The sequence below is a fragment of the Phodopus roborovskii genome, unplaced genomic scaffold (genome assembly GCF_943737965.1).
Source record: "Phodopus roborovskii unplaced genomic scaffold, PHOROB, whole genome shotgun sequence".
Classification (NCBI taxonomy): domain Eukaryota; kingdom Metazoa; phylum Chordata; class Mammalia; order Rodentia; family Cricetidae; genus Phodopus; species Phodopus roborovskii.
Window position 1 is genome coordinate 24,305,605 of NW_026126549.1, and position 20,796 is coordinate 24,326,400.

A 20,796-nucleotide genomic window follows, 5' to 3' on the forward strand; every position below is an offset into this window, starting at 1 on the left:
TTAAGAGTTAACTCCACGTGGTTTGATTGTCATTTTCTGTGTCAATCCCTTAAGATGACAGGGACCTTTCTCATTCTTGTGCCTGATGCTGAGCTTGAACTTGCTGTCATTCATAGCCCTGTCCCTTTTACATGTGGCAGCTATAATTCAAGCTTAGTTTCTCCCCTCACTTCTTTCTTGAGTATAAACCACCACCAGCCCCCTGCGCTGTTAGCCCAGAATTTCTCAACTGTTTTTGTTCACCACGGTATTATTTTCTCTTCAGAACATCTCTTAACATTTGTGGTCTTTAAAAACACACTTTAAGTGGTCCACACTAAAGGATAGACAGCTCTGTTTAAATTGTAGGAAACTTTTGATTTTATGTTTAACCAAGAGATTTTATTTTTCTTTTAATTTAAGGAAGTGTGGATGGTGTCTCAGAATCCAAGTTGCAAATCTGTGTTGAACCAAGGTCCCAAAAGCTGATGCCAGGCAGCACATTGGTTTTACAGTGTGTCGCTATTGGAAGCCCTATGCCTCACTACCAGTGGTTCAAAAATGAATCACCATTAACACATGAGACAAAAAAGCATTACATGGTAGGCAGTTGATTTTTTAATGGGTGGAAGGGCTGGATTACTCTATGAAATTAATGCTACAATTAAGATGTAAAGGAACCACTTAAATCATACTCTTTGGAATGTCTTTAGTAGTTTTAGTTCAAGTTCTTTATGTCAGTATTAATTAGTTTTTTTGTATTTGCAAGAGGGCTAGAATTCAACCAAGCTTCAGAATAAGATCTCAAATATTACTGCACCAAAATTTGCACTGTTAGAATCATTTTATCATTAAAGTTGAAGAGAAAATATATGTTCTGATATTGATACAGGTTCCGTATGTGGATCTAGAACATGAAGGAACCTACTGGTGTCATGTGTATAATGATCGAGACAGTCAAGATAGTAAGAAGGTTGAAATCATCATAGGTAAGCAGAATAGAGTTCTGACATAGAAGATATAATATAAGCTTATATACTGAAGTGCATAAGCAAAGGAAACTATTACTTTTTGTTCCATGCCATTTAATAATATACATATTTATACATGTTTATACATAAATTTTAGAAAATTCATACTAAATTAATTCTGTTAAGTTATACACAAAGAGCAAAACAAGAAAACTGAAAATTATTTTGTTTGGCTCACTTTAGTTATTTTTAGTATTACAGTTTATCTTAAATATTTGTGTCAAAATGTATTCCTTGTAGTTCTGAGTTAGAAAAAGATTGATTTGTTGAAAAAGATTTTTAGTAAAACATAAAAAGTCAGAGATAAGTAAATAAAAAATAATTATTGGCCAGTATTCCCTGTTGTAAATTATGTGGTTTTGGAGTTCTGTTTACATTGAATGCATTGATAGTGGTGTTTTCAGTAATAGGAAATATTGATGAATGTGTTGCATTGACAACATAAGTCTGTGATGTTTATGTTTACTGAGTGCCTATCCTTTCTAAGACTACGAGTGACAATTTCTGCAAATTTGTTTTCTCTAACATAAGGAAGAACAGATGAGGCAGTGGAATGCACCGAAGGTAGTGTGATCCTTTGGTCTCCTGCATGCTGGTTACTCTGGGGAGAGGTGCAGTGTCCTAGCTTACTGAGTGCAGTGATGGAAAAAATACTGGCTCTATTGCTTGATTGAAGGATACTGTGTCTTACTCCTTAAAGTTGTGTAAATTTTCTTCAACACTATTGAACAGACATTTCTAAAGCAGTCTTCAGCTGATTTCCTATTGCACGTAAGGCCCAAAGCTTCTCCAGAGGTTATTAGAAATAGTGAATATTTGGAATCCTTGATGTTAATTTTAATCCTAATAAAATATATTTAAATACTGTTATAAATATTTGTTTGGATTATTTTATTTCTTAAAGTGCCCTTTAAAGGCAAACCTAATTTCTATAAAAATTTCAGGATGGATATATCATTTGATACATTTTTATCAAATATTAAATATTCTAAAAATAATATTGATAAGGATTTTCCAAACTACAATGTTTTAGATTAATTTACATACCACTTTCACTGTGGAAAGAAAACTGAAAATCCATTTTAGCATAAACTCCTAACTTGTTTCAATTAACCAGAATATTATACTTAAATAAGTAAATATCAAAACTTAGATTATCTCACCTTAGTATATACTGTCACATTGATTTACAAAATTAGGGTTGTGGATAGCTAAGTATTTTTTCAATTGCTGCTTCCTTGGACTATTACATGGTCTTTCTTAGGTTCTACTTGGGTAAAGCAAGGTAGTAATGTTCAATCACGCATGTCCTGGTTTCCTGTCATTCATCTGTATGGTAGCATGAAACTAATAATTACTGTTTTGATCCTAATACAGAGCTGTGAACCAGAGCTCTACTATAAAGACCTCCAGTCCCACTTGTTAATCTTACAGAAGGGAAGCCATGTAGAGAAATCTTAGCCAAATTTCTCTTATCTCCCACATTTTTTGCCTAATTGCATGTGTTTGTTTCTTTAAACTTCTAACACATAAGAGACCTGTAAGAATAAACATAAAAGAGCAGTGCTGCTTGGCTTCAGAGTGAACATGTGATTGTTACCCTGCCCTGCTGTTTCTGTAACTGTACAGTTCACTATGCAGTCAATCAATTAATAACTTTCAAATAACTATTTAGAACACAGAGATAACAATGTAGCTTTAGAGGTGCTCCAAAATCTTCAAATAGGAAACATCAGATTCAACTCTTTCTCTCAAAAATCTGAAAAACTTTTTATAGTTGATAGGTTGATACATGTGAACAATATCCTCCATTACATCTTATTTTAATGTAGAGCACATGATGTCTCCCGTTCCATTTTGTCTATTTCAGTAGAATATTGTTAGGACGAGGGGTGTAGTTGAAAAGGTGAGGCTCAGCTGTAGTTTAGGGTAGTGAGACTGTGCAAATTTTAAACAGTCGTTTAAGAGACCAAAAGAAAGGCACCAAAGATGGAATGTAGAATGTGACAGAAACATCTAACTGTATTACAAATACATGAGACATCCTTACTGAGAAGAGGCGGAGTAAGGTTCTGACCTATCTATCCAGAAACTAACCTATGCTGTAAGATGAAAGACAGTAAAAACTGTGCACTAGTTGATAGCACTGTAAAACTGATTTTATGTAGTATGAAAATACCAGTCTTAGCCAGTTATAGTGATGTAGCTGTAATCCCAGCACAGGGAAGATTAAGGCAGGAAGATTTCAGATTTTAAGACAGCCTAGACTACATACTGAGACCTCATCTCAAGCGAGTAAACCAAAGAATATATTTCCTTATAATGTTTTATGAATCCTGAATCACTTGTAACTTACTTCATTTTTGTATGCATAAAATTTAATAAGTAAAAAACTGGTGATGCCTGTTATGTCATAGACTTGTGCTCAGGTTATGTATCTGTCCTGTATGAAAGGATGCAGTTAATTCTGAAACTGTTCTGCCTCCCCCAAAAGCACACCATACCTTGGCCTAACCATAAGGAAAACACAAATCCCAATTGGGGAACATTCTACTCCTCAAAACTGAAATGATCATTAGAAACAAGGAATGTCTGAGCAACTATCACAACTGAGTGTCTTAAGGAAACACAGTAGACACTTCTGGTATCTTAAATAGGTCTTGGAAAAACATAAATGGTTTATTAGTTGTGGTATGTGTAATATATGAACATAAAATGTTAATAGGGAAACTAGGTTTGGAATACACAGGAACCTCCTCCACAATAGCCCATAATAGTTCAAGTTTCCTGATATTTTAAAGTTAAAGGTTTATTTTTTTAAGATCATTTGTGAATAAATATCTAAAACTTTGAAAAAATTATGAATGAGTTTATTTATTTAGGTGTTTGTAATCTAATGAAAGTGAAATAGTTTAGAAGTCCTGAATGATGTAAAAACAGTATTCTTACCTGTTCCCTATTTGTGTGGCTTCTCCATTTAACTTTGAAAAGTTCTAAACTAATAAAGTACTGTAACATAATATAACAGTTCATAAACTGCTTCTCTTAGTCATACTATTTGTGATGATGGCAGCTCCATTATTTAAAGTTAACCTGTTCTCTCTTATTCTATTTGTAGATGAATTAAATAATTTTGGGCATCCTGGTAAGTATTATAAACAGTTTTACTTTAGATTGGTAAGTTTGATGTAGTAAGGGTGCTATAGACATTCTTACCTACATTCTTAGACTACTGCTTATATGAAGTTCAATTTAAAACAAATAAAACATGAAAATACTATTGATTATAAGACCATAAGGGTTGTAAAACTATTTTCGATACAATATAACTGAATGAGGAAAATTCCCGTTTGCCATACCTGATTACCTGTGCTTGACCCTTAGAGCCCACATGCTGGAAGAAGAAAACCAATTCTTTTACGTTTTCCTCTGAACTCCACATGCATCATGCACCCCACATGCAAAATAAACAAACGTAAAAAGATTAACAATTTTCATTGTTGTTGTGTATTGCTGGGGATCAAACCCAGTGTCTTATACATGCTATGTCCTGTGCTGAGCTGCACCGCCCAACATTGATGCTTTTTTAAATCATTCTATATTGCTCCTTATAGAAAGAAATGCATTGCTTTTAACGTGGGAGACTAGATGCATATCGATGGAGTGACACATTTCATTTCCAAACTGTCCGACATAGAACATATCCGAAGGAGTTGAGCAAGTGCCTTCACCTTATGAAAGGCAGTTAGAGGAGAGAGTTGGCAATAAATAGATAAATTGGTCTGTAACTAAGAGACAAACAATGGCAGTCTCTAGGCAAGTTTTGATCAACAGATTTCTCAACAAGCTAAGCTAAAGAGAAAGCCATCCATCACTTGGGACCAGGACATTCCAGAAATGAGGACTATGTAAAAAGAGAATGCCATTATAAGCTGTGGGCATTCTGAAAGACAGGGATGGAACCCATGAACAGAGTTAATCAGATCACACAGAAATGCATTAAGAAGGCGTGAGGTTATTTAATAATTGTAGAAAGCCTCTTGGTCTCATTTTATTACCATAATTTGCTTCATTTTGTTTGTTTCATGGTGATGGGGATTATGCTCAGGGGTTTGGTTCATACTGGCTGCTCACTCTACCACTGAGATACTTCTCTAACACCAGTTTGCTTAGCTTTGTATTCCATTTAGAGACCTCTGTTACTGTCAGTTCTGTCTGGATTCTGCTAATTATGCAAGCATATTAAGCAAGGCAAAGCCACCATGACCAACAGATCACTTTTGCTGTAGTGTCTTCAAATTCATGTGAAGCTCAGAAAGAATTGCTTCAAATGTTGCAAATTAAAGTGTGTTTGAAAACATCCTAGTAATCATTTCTCTTGGTGTTGATAGAATCCCTTTCCCTAATTTGTCTGCTATGTCTTACTTACCCTTTTAAGAAGTTGTAAAATTATTTATAAAAACTTTAGCATAGAAAAACAAGTAAACTTTAGCATATACCTACCACTAAGTTCTTAACATATTCCAGGCCTGCTTTTTCTCATTCTCCAAAACTCAAAGAAACCAAACCTTGAGTTTAAAGAAAATGAATGTATAGTGAAGTTTGTAGCATCTGTATTATTAAATGTGCAAGCAAACTACCCTCCCTGCAAGTATTGGACTCATAAAGAATTGAACTTCATCTTTCCCTGTTTTGCTTCCTGGTGGTACTGGAAAATGAATATGATTTCATTCTATGTATGATAATGATAAGCCCATATATTTTTTCCAAAAATCTTTTAATTATAAATAGCTATTAATAACCATATTCTGTAGTTTTTCTTTTAAATTACTATTTTGTACTTCTATATGAAGTACTGTATTGTGAGCTGAAACATATATACAGTGTATATTGATCAAGTTTGGTAATTAGCATTTCTATCTGCTTAGATATTTTTAGTCTGTGTGTTGGGAGCTTCCTCTTTAATTACTCTTAAATTCATAATTGTTAGAGACATAGTTGCCTATTATGCCATATAATATTAAATCTACTTCCCTTCTTCTGTTTTTGTGCTCTGTTGTTCATCCTCTGGCTGTCTCCCCTCCTTTTTTCTAGCCTCTTTGACCTCTACTATAAATAGCATTTTAATGGTATCTTGCTTTCTGCATTCATTGCTTGCCTTATCTCATTAGCTCTGAAGATATACCATGAATAACGGCATCTATTTGCTCTTTTATCTTTGTACAGATAATAAAGAACAAACAACTGGCCAGCCTTTGGGTGAGTTGAGTTTGAAATACGTAATCAAATGTAATTAGTGTTTAACTCCAATTTTTTATTATCATGAAGGACATTGCAGTACTTGATTGATTGAAGGACATTGGAGCAGGTTTTTTTATTTTGGGTAAAATAAATTATAGACGAAGACCTTTAAAAATATTACAGATTTATGGGCTAGAGGGATAGCTCAGCTGTTAAAAGGCTAGGCTCACAACCAAAAAATAAAAAAAAGGTTTCATGCTGGAAACTTAGTTTTTAATCCCAGACTCTGAGAGGCAGAGGCAGGAAGATCCAAGATGTTAAAATCATACTTAGGTAGTGAATTAAAGGCTAGCCTGAGCTATATTATGATACTGTCTCAAAAAACAAAAATTAAAAAAGAACAAAAAAGATCAATATGCTAGGTACTTCTATTCTCTAAATACTAGTCTACTGAGCCATTCATAAAGCATATTGATCTATAGCAGTCAGGTCACAATATGTCTAATTGGCTTTTATCAGAATTTTTAACCCCTTTTTTATTCTTTTTTTTTTTTTTCAGATTAGAAAGGATATTAGTGAAGCTTGTTAGCTAGGAGGTTGTAATGCATACCTTTAATCCCAGCGCTCAGGGAGGGAGAGACAGGTGAATCTCCATGAATTCCAGGCCAGCCTGGTCAACAGAGTGAGTTTCAGGACAGCCAGAGCTATACAGAGAAATCATGTCTCAGAAAAAAGAGAAGGAGATTTGTTAGGACATTAATTTTTTTTTCAGTAGACCATTTCCTTGCCTATATAATTCTGCTTGAAAGGATTGAAGAAAAAAAAATAGAATAAGGCTGACTATAGAACCTGCATGGAGGCCAAGATTCTATAACTTAAGCAAAAGCTACCATTTGGAAGTAGAAAACTATTGGGAGAGTCAAACTAAAACTAAAAATTAGGAATATGGGCTGGAAAGATGGCCTGGCCATTAAAGGCTAAGGCTTACAACCACAAAGACAAGAATTAAGATTACAGATCAGTTGTGTGGTTCTTCTGCAGTAGAATTCAGCTTTACAGGGAAGACTGGCCCATCTGTCCATTTCTATGTGCCAAGCTCTGTAGTAATGAAAGTTTCAACAGTACACATCAGAGGAAGCAAGAGTTGGGATTTGGAGGAATTAACCAAAGGATAAAATCTGCATAGGGAGAGAAAGCCTATTGAAAGGTTAATAAACAAAACATTAGGAGTCAGGACATTGAATTTACTGAGTTGGAGGGAAAAGTGCAGCAGGAACAGACATGTTAAAGAACAGGGCTGTCCTAGGATTTTTGTTGCTGGGGAGAGACACCATGACCATGTGATCCTTTTTGTTCTCCTTTTTATTTATTATTCTTTGTCTTTCACATCATGCATCTCAGTTCCATTCATTTCCCATCCCTGTGTATCTACCCTCTCCCTTGCCACCCCAAAATAAAATTTAAGAGAAAAAAAAGAGTGAAGGAAAAATCAATTTCATCATGGAAGCCGCAGTATGACACAGTGAGTCATCACACAGTAAACCTTTTTATCCATATATGTTTGCTTGCAAGTGTTTGTTGCAGAGAGTCATTGGTCTGGTTCAAGGCCTCTGGTTTCTGTTACATTATTGATGCTGGGCCCTCCTCTGGTTATCCTGCTGTTGCCCTGTGTTGTGGAAATCCTGTAGGACCAGCCCTTTCATGTGTTCCAACAGATCACAGATGGGATGGATATTGTGGTAGGCCAACACAACCCTTGTTCTGGGCCTGGATAGTTGCAGAATTGATCATCTCTCTAGCTCTTCCTTATTCTCATCATCAGGGTGAGCTCTCCTGCATTGTCCTGGGGATTTCAGGGGCGGGGCCTATTCTCCTGCTTTTATGTCCTCAAGTTTGCATCTTCCACACCTATACCTTCAGGCTTAGCTTCACTGTATTGCCCAGGTGTGGTGTAGGGGCCACTCTTCTGAGTGCTGCAGCTGATGAGGGGCAGGGCCAGCTCTCCCTCAGGCCACCCATAGCAACTTATAAAGAAAATCATTTAATTGAAATGACAGTTTCCGAGGTTTAATCCATTATCATCATGGAAGAAAGCATAGTGTCATGCAGGCAGACCTGTTGTTGGCTACATCTTGATCAGAAGGCAACAGGAAGTGACCTGAGACATTGGGTGTGGCTTGAGCATACATGACACCTCAAAGCCCACCTGAGATGTAGGCTTTGTCCTCATTTTTTTTTTTTTTGTTGAGGAAAGCCTAGCCCCATGTGTCCTTTTTCCAGTAGATGGCTTTTGTTCAACAACTTTTGGGTGACTCTTACAGTAAATGGTTTATAATAAATTTATCATCTAAAACTCATGATGACTTGCTTATATACTTGCCATTTTGAAGTTTTCTTTATCCCTCTCATTTCCTCAAATTCAATTTCAGCTATTCCTTTCTCTAGCCTCTTTGCCACAACCATTTCCTAGAATGGTCTTTGTCATTTTGTCTCATGCTGTTCCTACTTCTCTATTCTAAGTCCACTTCAGCTCTCCTGCCAACCAGAAACTGATTCACACGTAGATTGGTCAAGGTAAGACCCACCATCTTCCTTACCAGTAAACGTTAAAAAGGATATATAATCAATCTAGCTTTTAAAAATCATCATTGACAAAAAAAAAATTTTACAAGTTTTGGGCAATTATTATTTTCACGTTCTCACATTCTTGGACTCTTATATTCTATAAACCATTCTTTCCCGAATAGTTAGTTACATATCACTGAATGATAGAGATATGTCTTGAAAAGTACATCATTAGATCCTATAGGTCAGTTTCTTAGTATTGCCCCAATGCATTCAAGAAATGTAGTAAATGCTGAGGTATGTGAAGGATCTGAAGAGATGGCTCAGTGGATAAGAGCTCTGGCTGCTTTTCCAGAAGACCTGAGTTCAGTTCCCAGCATGGACATGGTGGCTCACAACCATCTAACTCCAGTTCCAGGGCTTCTGATGCCCTCTGTGACATCTGTGGGCACTGCGTGCACATGGTACACAGACATAGATGTAGACAAAACACTCGAGTACACATTAAATAAAAAAATCCAAAAAAAAAAAAAAAATGCTGAGGTATGTGAGGCTGCTGCTGACAGACCATGATATGCTGTTAAGAAGTAACCTTCTTTTCATATGTAGAAGTCATATACTCTATAATAATGATGAAATTTATAATTCTTAAAATAAAATTTAACAATGAAAAGCATTATATAGTAAATATATAAACCAGTAACATAGTTTTTAATGGTTACTGTGAAGTATTGTGTGTTTTATATAATTCTCTGTGCTCTAATCTTATACAGGGGCAGTGCATAGGCCTCTTGACACTCTGCTGCCACTGTCACCACCCCAAGACCATCAAGAAAGATGCAGTGTGGTCTCTTAAGCACTAAGCTTTGCCCATACTTCATAACTGTTCAAGCCAAGCCATATCCCTAAATAGGCTAGCTGATACTTTTTAATGCATAAGTACATATTGTTGGTCTGCCCCCACCCCAAAACACCTCATTCTGTCTGAGCAAAGTCAAAAAAGTAATGTAAAAAAATTCCTCAAGTAGCCTTATCCCAAGCAAACAGGAAATATATCTTTAAAAAGTTAAGGAGGAGGGCAGGCAAGATAAAAGTTGCCCTCTGAGCTACACACACACACACACACACACACACACACACCATTGTGCATGTGTGCCCACATTCATATATACTGTAATAATGATGATAAAAATGTTTAAATGTAGAGGTAGGAGGAAATAGTCCATCCCTACAACCACTATAGAAACAGATGTGGCCCTTGTGAAGTTCCTTCTTTTCTCTCTTTTGTCTCTCCTCTCCTAGTCTGTGAATTCTTCCTACACCTCTTTAGCTGTTGTTTTGCTTTATTTCATTCTCAGTAAAACAGAATCAATTCGATAAAAGCATACTTTGGTATATATTTCATACATAACTAATAAGTATCCTTTGTCTGGTTCCCAAAGAATACATATTTAGTCTTAATTTTTTAATGTTTTAGCCTGTTGTGTTCTCAGTCTCCTATGTAAAGTAATATCTCTAAAATGAAAATTAATATAGTCTTACTTGAAATAAAACACTGTAGTCTTAAAGCAAAGTTTTTCATTTTAATACTCCTATCAATTTTAATCTTTTTACCCTCCTTTAATTCTCACCCTCCCCCCCCCCACCCTTTTTTCTTACAGCAAAGGACAAGGTTGCCCTTTTGATAGGAAATATGAATTATTGGGAGCACCCCAAGCTTAAAGCTCCTTTGGTAGATGTGTATGAACTGACGAACTTATTAAGGCAACTAGATTTCAAAGTTGTTTCATTGTTGGATCTTACTGAATACGAGATGTGTAATGCTGTGGATGAATTTTTACTACTTTTAGACAAAGGAGTATACGGTAAGATATTTCTAATACTCATTTTTATAATTATATGACATTCCAATCATTCCTGTTAAACACATTAAGAGTTGGAAGTCATGGACTGGAGAGATGGTTCAGCAGTTAAGAGCACTTGCAGCTCTTCCAAAGGACCTGAGTTCTATTCCCACAACCCACTTGGTAGCTCACAATCATCTGTAACTCCAGTTCCAGATGATCTAGAACCCTCTTCTGACACAAAAGTGGCACACAGGCAAAGCATTCTTGCATACAAAAAAACAAACAAACAAAAAGAGTTGGAAATCAGATAAAGGCAAGTAAACAGACTGTTTAATTGAAGAGTTTCAATATTCTTTATTCCATATGAATACTAGTTAGCTTAATATCTTCTGTGCGATTTTTTTTTTCTTTTAGAACAACATTCTTTTTTGTTGTTTTGATTCTTTTTTCGAGATAGGGTTTCTCTATGTTACAGCTCTGGCTGTCTTAGAACTCTCTTTGTAGACCAGGCTGGCCTTGAACTCACAGAGATCCACCTGCCTCTGCCCCCAAAGTGCTAGGAGGACTAAAGATGTATGCCACCAGCACAACACATTTTTTTAATGAGAATTCTTATAAGAATTCTTACCTTAGGGCTGGTGAGATGGCTCAGAGGTTAAGAGCAGTGGCTGCTCTTCCAGAGGTCCTGAGTACAATTCCAAGCACCCACATGGTGGCTCACAACCATCTATAATGAGATCAGGTGCCCTCTTCTGGCCTGCAGGGATACATGCAGACAGAATACTATATACATAATAAATAAATAAATAAATAAATCTTTAAAAAAAAAAGAATTCTTACCTGTCTTTCATTACTTTATTTTTATTGACTATAAAAGTTACTGTACAATATTTAGTTGTTTAATAAGTTTAGAAACTTGACCTTATAGATTATCAGATAGCAAAACATTCATATATGCTTGATATTATGTAGATTCTTTTAAATATAAGTGATTGTGATAGAATATACATTGTATTTGCTTCCCTTATGTAATGATTCCATGGTATTTTCTAGTCGTTTACTAGGATCTAGAATTTAATAAGGAAATATTGGAGAGTAGGTTTCCTTCATATCCATCTCAGTTTGCTGCCCTATGCTGAGGATGTAACTCAGCCTATAGAGTCTTTTACATACTAGGCAGAGGCTCTCACTGTGTATAGACCCAGTCTTATTAGCCTATTAATTAAAATTTTGTGCAGATTTAATTCAAGATGTAGCCATAAATTTTTAATGGTTTTTCTTCATTCTTTTACTGAAAAGTACTGAAGATACTTTAGAGCTGGTAAAAAAAAAATTATGCACCAATATATGTTGGTAGAAGTAAGAATTTCCTTACTAATTTATTTCTTATAATGTGTGTAACCTTGAGTTTGGGAAAACCAGCAATTGAATTCATTCCAACTGTCTTTCAGATTGTACTTACCATGACTTTGTTAATATTTGAGTGCCTAGAATGTGGCATCTCCTGGCCTAGAGTTAGGATTGCAGATAATAAACACAAAGTGTCAATTTGGCTTTTTACATTTCAATTTATTTCAATAACTTAAGAGATTTAGCTTTCTTGTTTATAAGTAAGTTAACATGGTGAGGTAAACTTGGTAGAATTTTTAAAGATTCTTGAAGTAGAATTTTTAAAGGAACAAAAACCACCCTTTTGAAGATTTAACAAACTGTTGGCTAACGGATGGTGAAAATCCTTAAAATTGTATTTAAATTCATTTTCTTCTCTCATTAAGGAGGGTTACTATTGTAGAACACATGAATAGCAAGGTAGTTACTTCAGGTTTTCCATTTCTACCATTATGCTGACTTTGAAATGAAGTTTCCCCATGAGTGTTATAAATTGATAATTAATAGGTATATTCATCCATTTTTCTTACAAAAATGAAAAATAGCTAGAGAGATGGCTCAGCAGTTAAAAAACACGTGCTATCCTTCAAGAAGACCCAAGTTCAGGTACCAGCACCTACATTGGGCAGCTCACAGCTGCCTGGAACTCCAGCTTCAGGGGAATCCTATGCTTCTGGCCTTGGTAGACATCTATACTAGTGTATATATACTTACACACACACACACACACACATATGTAGATCTTTTCAAAAATAGGAAAGCATATGAGATATAAATAGGTCTTTTGACAGCTTGCCTATTCTAACAAGAAGTGTGTTTTAGTATGAGCAAAATATATTTGAACTTGAAAATTGTTTTAAATAGTAAAAAATACAATAATAATATAAAAGAAATTCCAAAAGGAAAGGAAAAGGAATCATGATATTTGGAAAGGGCCATGGAATGCACTTTGATGCAAGGGTATCCACTCAGTGAACTCAGCATCCAGGTATTTAGCATTCACAGTGTGAGGCCAGGCTATCTCACCTTATCTGAATCACATGACAGGCCTCTTCCACAGCCCAGACCCAAGGTGAGGCCCTCCTCCCAACATTCATTGTCGGACACTGTGTAGGGTGTGGCTACAAAACTGACTGCATTTGATAAAATTCCCTGTGAAATTGTATTTTTGAGAACTTAACTTACTTTGTATGAGTCTTCAATAAATGAAAGTTCTTTTTTTAAAAAGTGGGTTGCTTGAATATGTTGTACAATTTATGTTTTTAAGGTGCCTGGTTGACATACATAGGGAATTGCTTCTAAAACTTCACTAGAAACAGTGTTATATAAGAGAAAAAAAAGTAATGATATTGATTTAAGTTAAATATAAGTTTCTGGATTGGTAAAATATCTAAAGGGTGAGAGAATTATATAGTCATATATCCAGTTACTCTTATTTTTTTACTGCAATTGTCATTGTAATTTTTCAGCTCTGAAAAATTGAATCAGAACTTTTAATTGCCCCATTATTAAGCAGAAAGCCAGAACTGTAAAAGGATAGTTAGAATACAAGATTTCAATTTGACTTTTACACTTTACACATAGTCCCCACTGTAACGGTATCAGTTTGGGGTATAGAATAAAAAGCAATAAATAACAGAACGAAGGGCAACTGAAAAAAAGCTAGAAAACTTAAAATCCTGATTCATTTCTTAACAGGGTGGCTGCATTATATTTTGAAGTATTGTGACTACCCAAAACATCAGACACATCTACATTCAATGTAAGTGTGGTGAAGGCTTCATGGTGTAGGACTTGCCATAAAGAGACGTTATTTCTCTTTTGGTTCATGCCTTTACCTCTCCTGATATCCCAGGTGACTTGTGTTCCTTTAGGGAAGAGGAGAAGGTGCAGGGGTTTCAGTGTAAAGAACGTGAGGTACAGAAAGGCTTAGGCTCAGTGGATACTCTTTTATTGCCCACTCATTGTAAAAGAAAGAAAAATTATAGTAGAACTAAAAAAATGTGTAATTCAGTCTGTAACATGTAAACCAGCAAAACCAAAACTAGAAACAGTTTACTTATAAATGTATAAATAGTCATACAGATAAATAGGAAAACATAACTGTACGGAAGTCTGTCCACCTCACCAAATGTGTTTGTATATCCATCACTGCTTGTAGCTCACCTCTGCCTTTTGTGGAAGGGAATATTAAATGAATTTGGTCAGAATAGGACAAAAAAAATTTACCCTGGAGTCAGTCATTTAGCTCAGTGTAAGTCAATGGTTAAGCACCCATTTATTGGTTAGGTAATTTTTCCAAACTAAAACTGATATATAAAGTGGCCAGAAGTCAATTATCAAAGCTGTTACAGGAAGAAAAAATTACCCTCATGCCTGATACACTCAGACTGCCTAAATTATTGTGTCAATTGTTACCATTATTATTACAATTCTTGAGATTTTATTAGATGGACTAGAGAGGTGGCTCAGTGGATGAAGTGCTTGCTGCATAGGCATAAGAGTCAGGGTCTGATCCTCAGCACCCACACAAATGACAGGCATGCATAGAAGATTGCCTGGATTCCAAAGCACTTGACAGATAGAAACGGGGTCACCAGAGTAAGCCAGCTGACTAGCCAAGTTGGTCATCTCTGGGTTTGAGTGAGAGACTCTGCCTGAATCTGTAAGGTGGAGATTGATCAAGGAAGATACCCAGCATCAACTTCTGACCTCCATATACATGCACACACTCATGTATATGCATGTCTCTACACAAATGTACACACAGACATACAAACATGCATATACTCACCACACATGTATACACACACACACACACACACACACACACACACACACACAGAAAAAATCTATTAAAGGAATTCAAACTGTCCTTTAGAGTGGAGATTTGGACTAGGTAGTTCTTTGGGCCTTGGCCAGAGAAGTCCAACTCATCAGGTTTTGTGTATTAAGAGTCTGCCTAAGATTTCTTTGGGAGGGGGAGCTCATGGACCCCAGACTGATAGCTGGGAATCCAGCATTGGACCGACTCAGACCCCTGAATGTGGGTCTCAGTTAGAAGGCCTGGGCAGTCTATCAGACCTCTGACAGTGGAACCAGGATGTATCCCTGGTCCACAAAAGGACTTTGGGAGCTCATTCCCCATGGAGGGATACTCCCCTAACCTAAACGCAGGAGGGAGGGCCTAGCCTCTACCCCAAATGACTTGACAGATTTTGATGATCCCTCCTGGAAGGCATGACTTGAACACCTATGGAGTCCAGACACCTCAGCTATGTGACTTGAAACAGCTGTTTCATTTTCTCTTCTGTGACACACTAGCACTCAGGATGCTGAGGCAGGAAGATTGTCACAATTTTGAGGCTGGCCCAGGCTCAATGAGTTCCAGGCCAGCCAGACTACAAAATGAGACCCTTTTTAAACTGTGTTATCTGAACTAAAAGGTTGCAAATATGAAAACATTTGAAAACCATGAAAATGTTTATACAGAAAACCTAAGTCTGCGTAAGACTATTTATGTCTTCAAAGCCAGTCTGTGATTACATGCTAAAAAGTGAGCGCTACTGGATCTGGAGAGGTGGTTCAACAGTTAAAAGTTTGCTCTTTCAGAGGGCCTGAGTAAGGTTCCCGGCAGCCATGTCAGGTGGCTCATAACTTCCTCTAACTCTAGCTTCTAGCTTCAGGGGATCCAATACCTTCATAGGCATGACCTCCATGGGTACCTGCACATATCCAAAAGTAAAAGTAAATCTTTAAAATTTTTGAAATATTAGTAATTTTTTTAAAGTGCTGCACCATTTCAAGGTATATGTTACAATGTTAGGAAGCTATAATACTAGTTGCTAAAACTTGCTCAGGAATCTGAATTCAACATACCTCTTTAATGAGATAGAAGACTCACTGAAGTAACTTCAGTGCAGGTATGGAGCTTAAAAATAAGTTTGTCATAGCTGAACATGGTGGTACACACCTTTAATCCCAGCACTTGGGAGGCAGAAGTAGATAGATTTCTGTGATTTCAAGGCTAACCAGGGCTACAGAGAGACTATGTCTCAAAGAAAGAAAGAAAAGTTTATCTAGAAGTTTACTAGAAATAGTAAAGAGGCTGGTGGAAAATTGTTACATCTTGAACACTTGCTAAAAAATACAACTTGTATTCTTTAAAAGTATAATTTAGTGACTCAGAATATTCCCAAAGTTGTGCCTGACTTCATTTTCATTGCTAGGAAAAGGAGAGCCGTGACCACTTACATGTCTCTTTAACCTAGCCTTTGACCACTATACCTTCTGTCTTAGGAACTTGCCAATTCTAGATATTTCATATAATTGGAACCACAAGGGATAAGAGATGATGGCTCAGCAGTTAAGACTTGCAGCTCTTACAGAGGACCAAATTCAGTTCCCAGCACTCATAATAGCTCACAAATGGCTCTCTCCAGCTCCAGGGGATCTGATGCCCTCTTCTGGACTCTATGGGTTATAGCAGTCACATATGCACACGCTGTCTTAGTTTACTTGTTATTGCTGTGATAAAGCACCATAACCAAAAGCAACTTGAAGACAGAAGGGTTTATCTTTGGCTTATGTGTTCTGACCACAGTACATCATGAAAGGAAGTCAAGGCATGAACTCTATCTAGGAGCCCAGAAGTAAGTATAGCAGAAGCCATGGAGGGTCACTGCTTCATGACTTGTTCCCCATGTCTTGCTCAGTTTGCTTTTTTATATAACTCAAGAGTAGGGTGCCTAGGGGTGGCACCACCCACAGTGGGCTGGGCCCACCCATGTCATTTATTAATTTTAAAAAATATATCCCACAGATTGCCTGAAGGCCAATCTTACGGTGAAATATTTCCTAAATTAAGATCCCTCCTTCCAGATGACCCTAGCTCGTGTGTGAAGTTGAGAAAACTGTACATTCAGACAATCATCCACATAACTTAAAATAAATCCTGTTTGGTTTGTCCAGACGAGGTTTCTCTGTATTGTTTTGGAGCCTGTCCTGGAACTAGCTCTTGTAGAGCAGGCTGGTCTTGAACTCACAGAGATCCGCATGCCTCTGCCTCCCAAGTGCTGGGATTAAAGGCGTGAGCCACCATCGCCAGGCAAATAAATCTTTTTTTTTTTTTCTTAATGGAACCCTCTGCATATAACCTTTCCCATCTGACTTCTTTCACTGAGCATGTACTTAGTTTATAGCATGTTATCAGAACTTTTTAAGATGATAATATTTCATTATATGAACATACCACATTTTGCTTATCACATGGTTATTGAGTTATTTTCACTTTGAGGGTAATATGAATAATGCCTCTATAAGTGTTTTTAATAGTTGTGTATGGACACAAGTTTTAGTTCTCTTACATGTATACCCGGCAGTAGGATTGCTGGACATATGGTAATTCTGTGTTTAATTTTTTTGAGGAGATGTAGATTCTGCAAAATTCTTATAGACTGTGTTATATTGCCATGACAAGTGAATGAGCTTCCCAATTTCTCCTCATCTTTGTTATTTCCTGTCTTTGATTGCAGCTGCCTAATAAAAGTGAAATGATATCTTATTGCAGTTTAGATTTGTTAGTAATAAATGATGTTAAACATCTTGAATTGTGTTTGCTTAGTAACCTGTTAAATATTTAGCAAGTTTCTTTCCTTCACTGTAGCCTCATGAGGGGACAAACCAGGAAAGGAGTTCTCGATACCCTTTTCTACTTCATAGTATGCTATTAACTGGGTCTTCTATAAATTAGAATATATTTCCTAAAGTATCTTGGTGGTATTATAAAATATGAAATTTAAACAAAGACTATGGTGATACATTATTTGTGATTTATTAAAGCTTGCCTTAGTATTCAGAAAGCAAAGTCAACCACAAAGTAGAGGTCAAGCAGTGGTGATACATGCCTTTACTCCTAGCAGCCATATTAGTTAGCCATAGAAGCCAGGCAGTAGTGGCACACACCTTTAACCCCAGGACTCGGAAAACAGAGGCGAATTAATCTCCCTGACTTCAAGGCCTCCCAGGGCTACACGAGATTTAATTGGTCTAAAAGAGAAACAGAGCTCACACCTTTAATCTCAGGACTCATGAGAGGTATTTAAGGCAGTCACAAGGTCTTAGAGTTGGCATTCATTCTCTCCAGCCACACTGAGGAGAGACAGCAATATGAGGTCTGGTAGAGAACTCATGGAGACAGGATCAGCCCTTTCAGCCTGAGCTAGTGGTAAGAGCTAGTGGCTTGGCTGCTTTGCTTTTCTGATTTTCAGCTTGAAGCTTGAACCCCAATATCTGCCCCTGGGTCTTTGATTTTTTTTTTGTGTGTTACAGAAGAGCATGTCCAAAATAATATAAAGTTCAGATCAACTTTTGATTATTGACTGTGTCTGTAATTGAGTGTTTCTTAGATATGCTTTCATCAGCCTGAAGAAAATAAGTCATTTTTACAGCGTGTATCTGTAAATGTTGAAATGCTTTTAGAGTTGACACCTCTTCTTCCCCCACCCCCCAGGGTTGTTATATTATGCAGGGCATGGTTATGAAAACTTTGGGAACAGTTTTATGGTCCCTGTTGATGCTCCAAATCCATATCGTTCTGAAAATTGCCTGTGTGTACAAAACATACTGAAATTGATGCAAGAAAAGGAAACTGGGCTCAATGTGTTCCTGTTGGATATGTGTCGGAAAAGGTAAAATCTCTAATCTCTGTTGTTGGAATTAATTATCAACCTTGACAAATTCAACCGAAGCCAATTCCATAAGGTGCTAAGAACCAGTGGGAATTGTGAGTTTCCAAAAAGCAGACTTAATGTATTTTCAGTGTAGGTATCTAAGCTTTTAACTTATTTTCTGTTTGCTGTAGAAAGAACTAGACGGCACAAGTTATGTACTTGTACCACAAAGCATCAGCTCTCTAGAATACATACACATGTTGCTAGCAGTCACTGCAGTTATTCTCCAGGAATTAACAATCACACCTATGGATTTAGACCAGGCAGTCACCAGTCTGTCTTGTTGTAAAAATGTGGAAAGTATAGTTGAGTAGATTTTAGAAGTCTTAAATCTGTTTGTCTGCCTTTGTGTCCCCTGTGGATCAGATCCAGTGAGTATTCCTCTCAAATATTTTTGCTTATCAGTTAGAATTCAATGAGGGAGCTACAACTTCATTTTTAAAGCTAACAAAAAAAGCCAGGTGTGAACTGGCTTTAATCCCAGCACTCACAAATCAGAAGCAGGTGAATCTTTATGAGTTCAAAGGCAGCCTGGTCTACATAACAAGTTCCAGGCCAGCCAGGGCTGCATAGTTAGACCATCTCTGGAAAAAAAAGAAAAAGGAAAAAAAAAAAAAAAAAAAAAAAAAAAACATGGAAAGCCAAGCATAGCAGTATCCTAGCAATCAGGAGACTGAGAGTGGGAGGATCTTGAGTTTGAGGCTAGCCCACACTACACAACAAGATCCTAGCTTTAAAAAAAAAAAAAAAAAAAAAAAAAGCTAACTAAAGATGTGATGACTGTTTGCTATCTTCATTATGTAGGGGCCTGGGTTGCTCTTGGTATGTATGTAGCTGTATAAGTAAAAGAATTTGAATCTATCATTTTATGTGTACTAAAAGTAATAGCATAATTTTCACTGAAGAACACTGTAATTTCTCACACTTGTATCTGCCCTTTTCTCCTTTCCACATATATAAATAGAAATGACTATGATGATACCATTCCAATCTTGGATGCACTGAAAGTCACTGCCAATATTGTGTTTGGATATGCCACGTAAGAAAACTTTGCATTCAGTTTTCTTTATTCTCGTATGTCTTTGTTTTGATTGTAGATTAGAGACAGAAATATCCATGGGCATCTAGGCATAAATTTGCCTTCTTGATGTGCCTGAGAGAAAGCTTCAGCTGTGTGCTTCAGTCTCCATACCTTCTCACTGGGCAGCAGAACCCTTCACTTCTACCTCAAGCTCAGTTCTAGTTGGGAAGCCATTGAAGGGCAGATGAAAGAGGGAAACGTATCTGTGGGTATGGGCACTACACTAGCAAATGTTAGCTTTTCTTTATGTTGGTTTCTTTTCTATTGAATAGTGACAGATTATAAGCATATACATTTGTAGAGTGTAGTGTGCTACAATATACACAGCATGCACTGATTGTATGGAGCCCATTAGTATTCCAGTTACCTTTCATGCCCATTCACTTCCCCTGTCGGAGAGACAGAAGCATTTTGTGCTGACCAGCATCTCCCTCCCACCTGCTTCCCAGCCCCTGGTCAGCACCATTCTGCCTTTGGCTTCAGTTGGGTGCTGAGTTTTGTCAGTGGACACGTGGTTTTGTTGTTCTGTGTGCCTTATTTCACCTTTTCCTCTTGGTGTTTCTAAGGTGCCAAGGAGCAGAAGCTTTTGAAATCCAGCATTCCGGATTGGCAAATGGGATTTTTATGAAATTTTTAAAAGATAGATTATTAGAAGACAAGAAAATAACTGTGTTACTGGATGAAGTTGCAGAAGGTAAAACTTTAAAAAGAGCAGTCCACTCAAAAAAGGGCCGGCATTGAGAAACCCACCCAGGGTTCCTTGTTGTTGGTTATTTTATTCTCATCAGTACTGTGTGGGTTTGGAATTACTGTGTGCTTTAGGAAAGTTTTTGACTTAATGTTCAGCATCACTGATGCTACCCAGTTCTCTTTCCATGCTGTCTTAGTGAATGTCATGGAATTCGGTCCTCAGAGCTCTGCCTTCTGTCAGC

The 20,796-nt window shown here is 36.8% G+C and overlaps 1 protein-coding gene across 2 annotated transcripts in view; it reads left to right on the top strand.

The window, feature by feature from the left end:
• Positions 1 to 20,796, top strand: part of Malt1 (MALT1 paracaspase) — a 42,457-nt gene that overhangs the window by 15,213 nt on the left and 6,448 nt on the right. The window contains exons 5-13 of one of the 2 annotated variants that reach the window (XM_051200763.1): positions 403 to 581; positions 872 to 968; positions 1,542 to 1,574; positions 4,129 to 4,155; positions 6,237 to 6,269; positions 10,478 to 10,681; positions 18,564 to 18,741; positions 19,748 to 19,822; positions 20,431 to 20,558. In XM_051200763.1, the coding sequence (XP_051056720.1) occupies positions 403 to 581; positions 872 to 968; positions 1,542 to 1,574; positions 4,129 to 4,155; positions 6,237 to 6,269; positions 10,478 to 10,681; positions 18,564 to 18,741; positions 19,748 to 19,822; positions 20,431 to 20,558 (954 nt within the window). The remainder of the gene's footprint in view (positions 1 to 402; positions 582 to 871; positions 969 to 1,541; positions 1,575 to 4,128; positions 4,156 to 6,236; positions 6,270 to 10,477; positions 10,682 to 18,563; positions 18,742 to 19,747; positions 19,823 to 20,430; positions 20,559 to 20,796) is intronic. The other variant, XM_051200764.1, reaches the window with a different exon arrangement.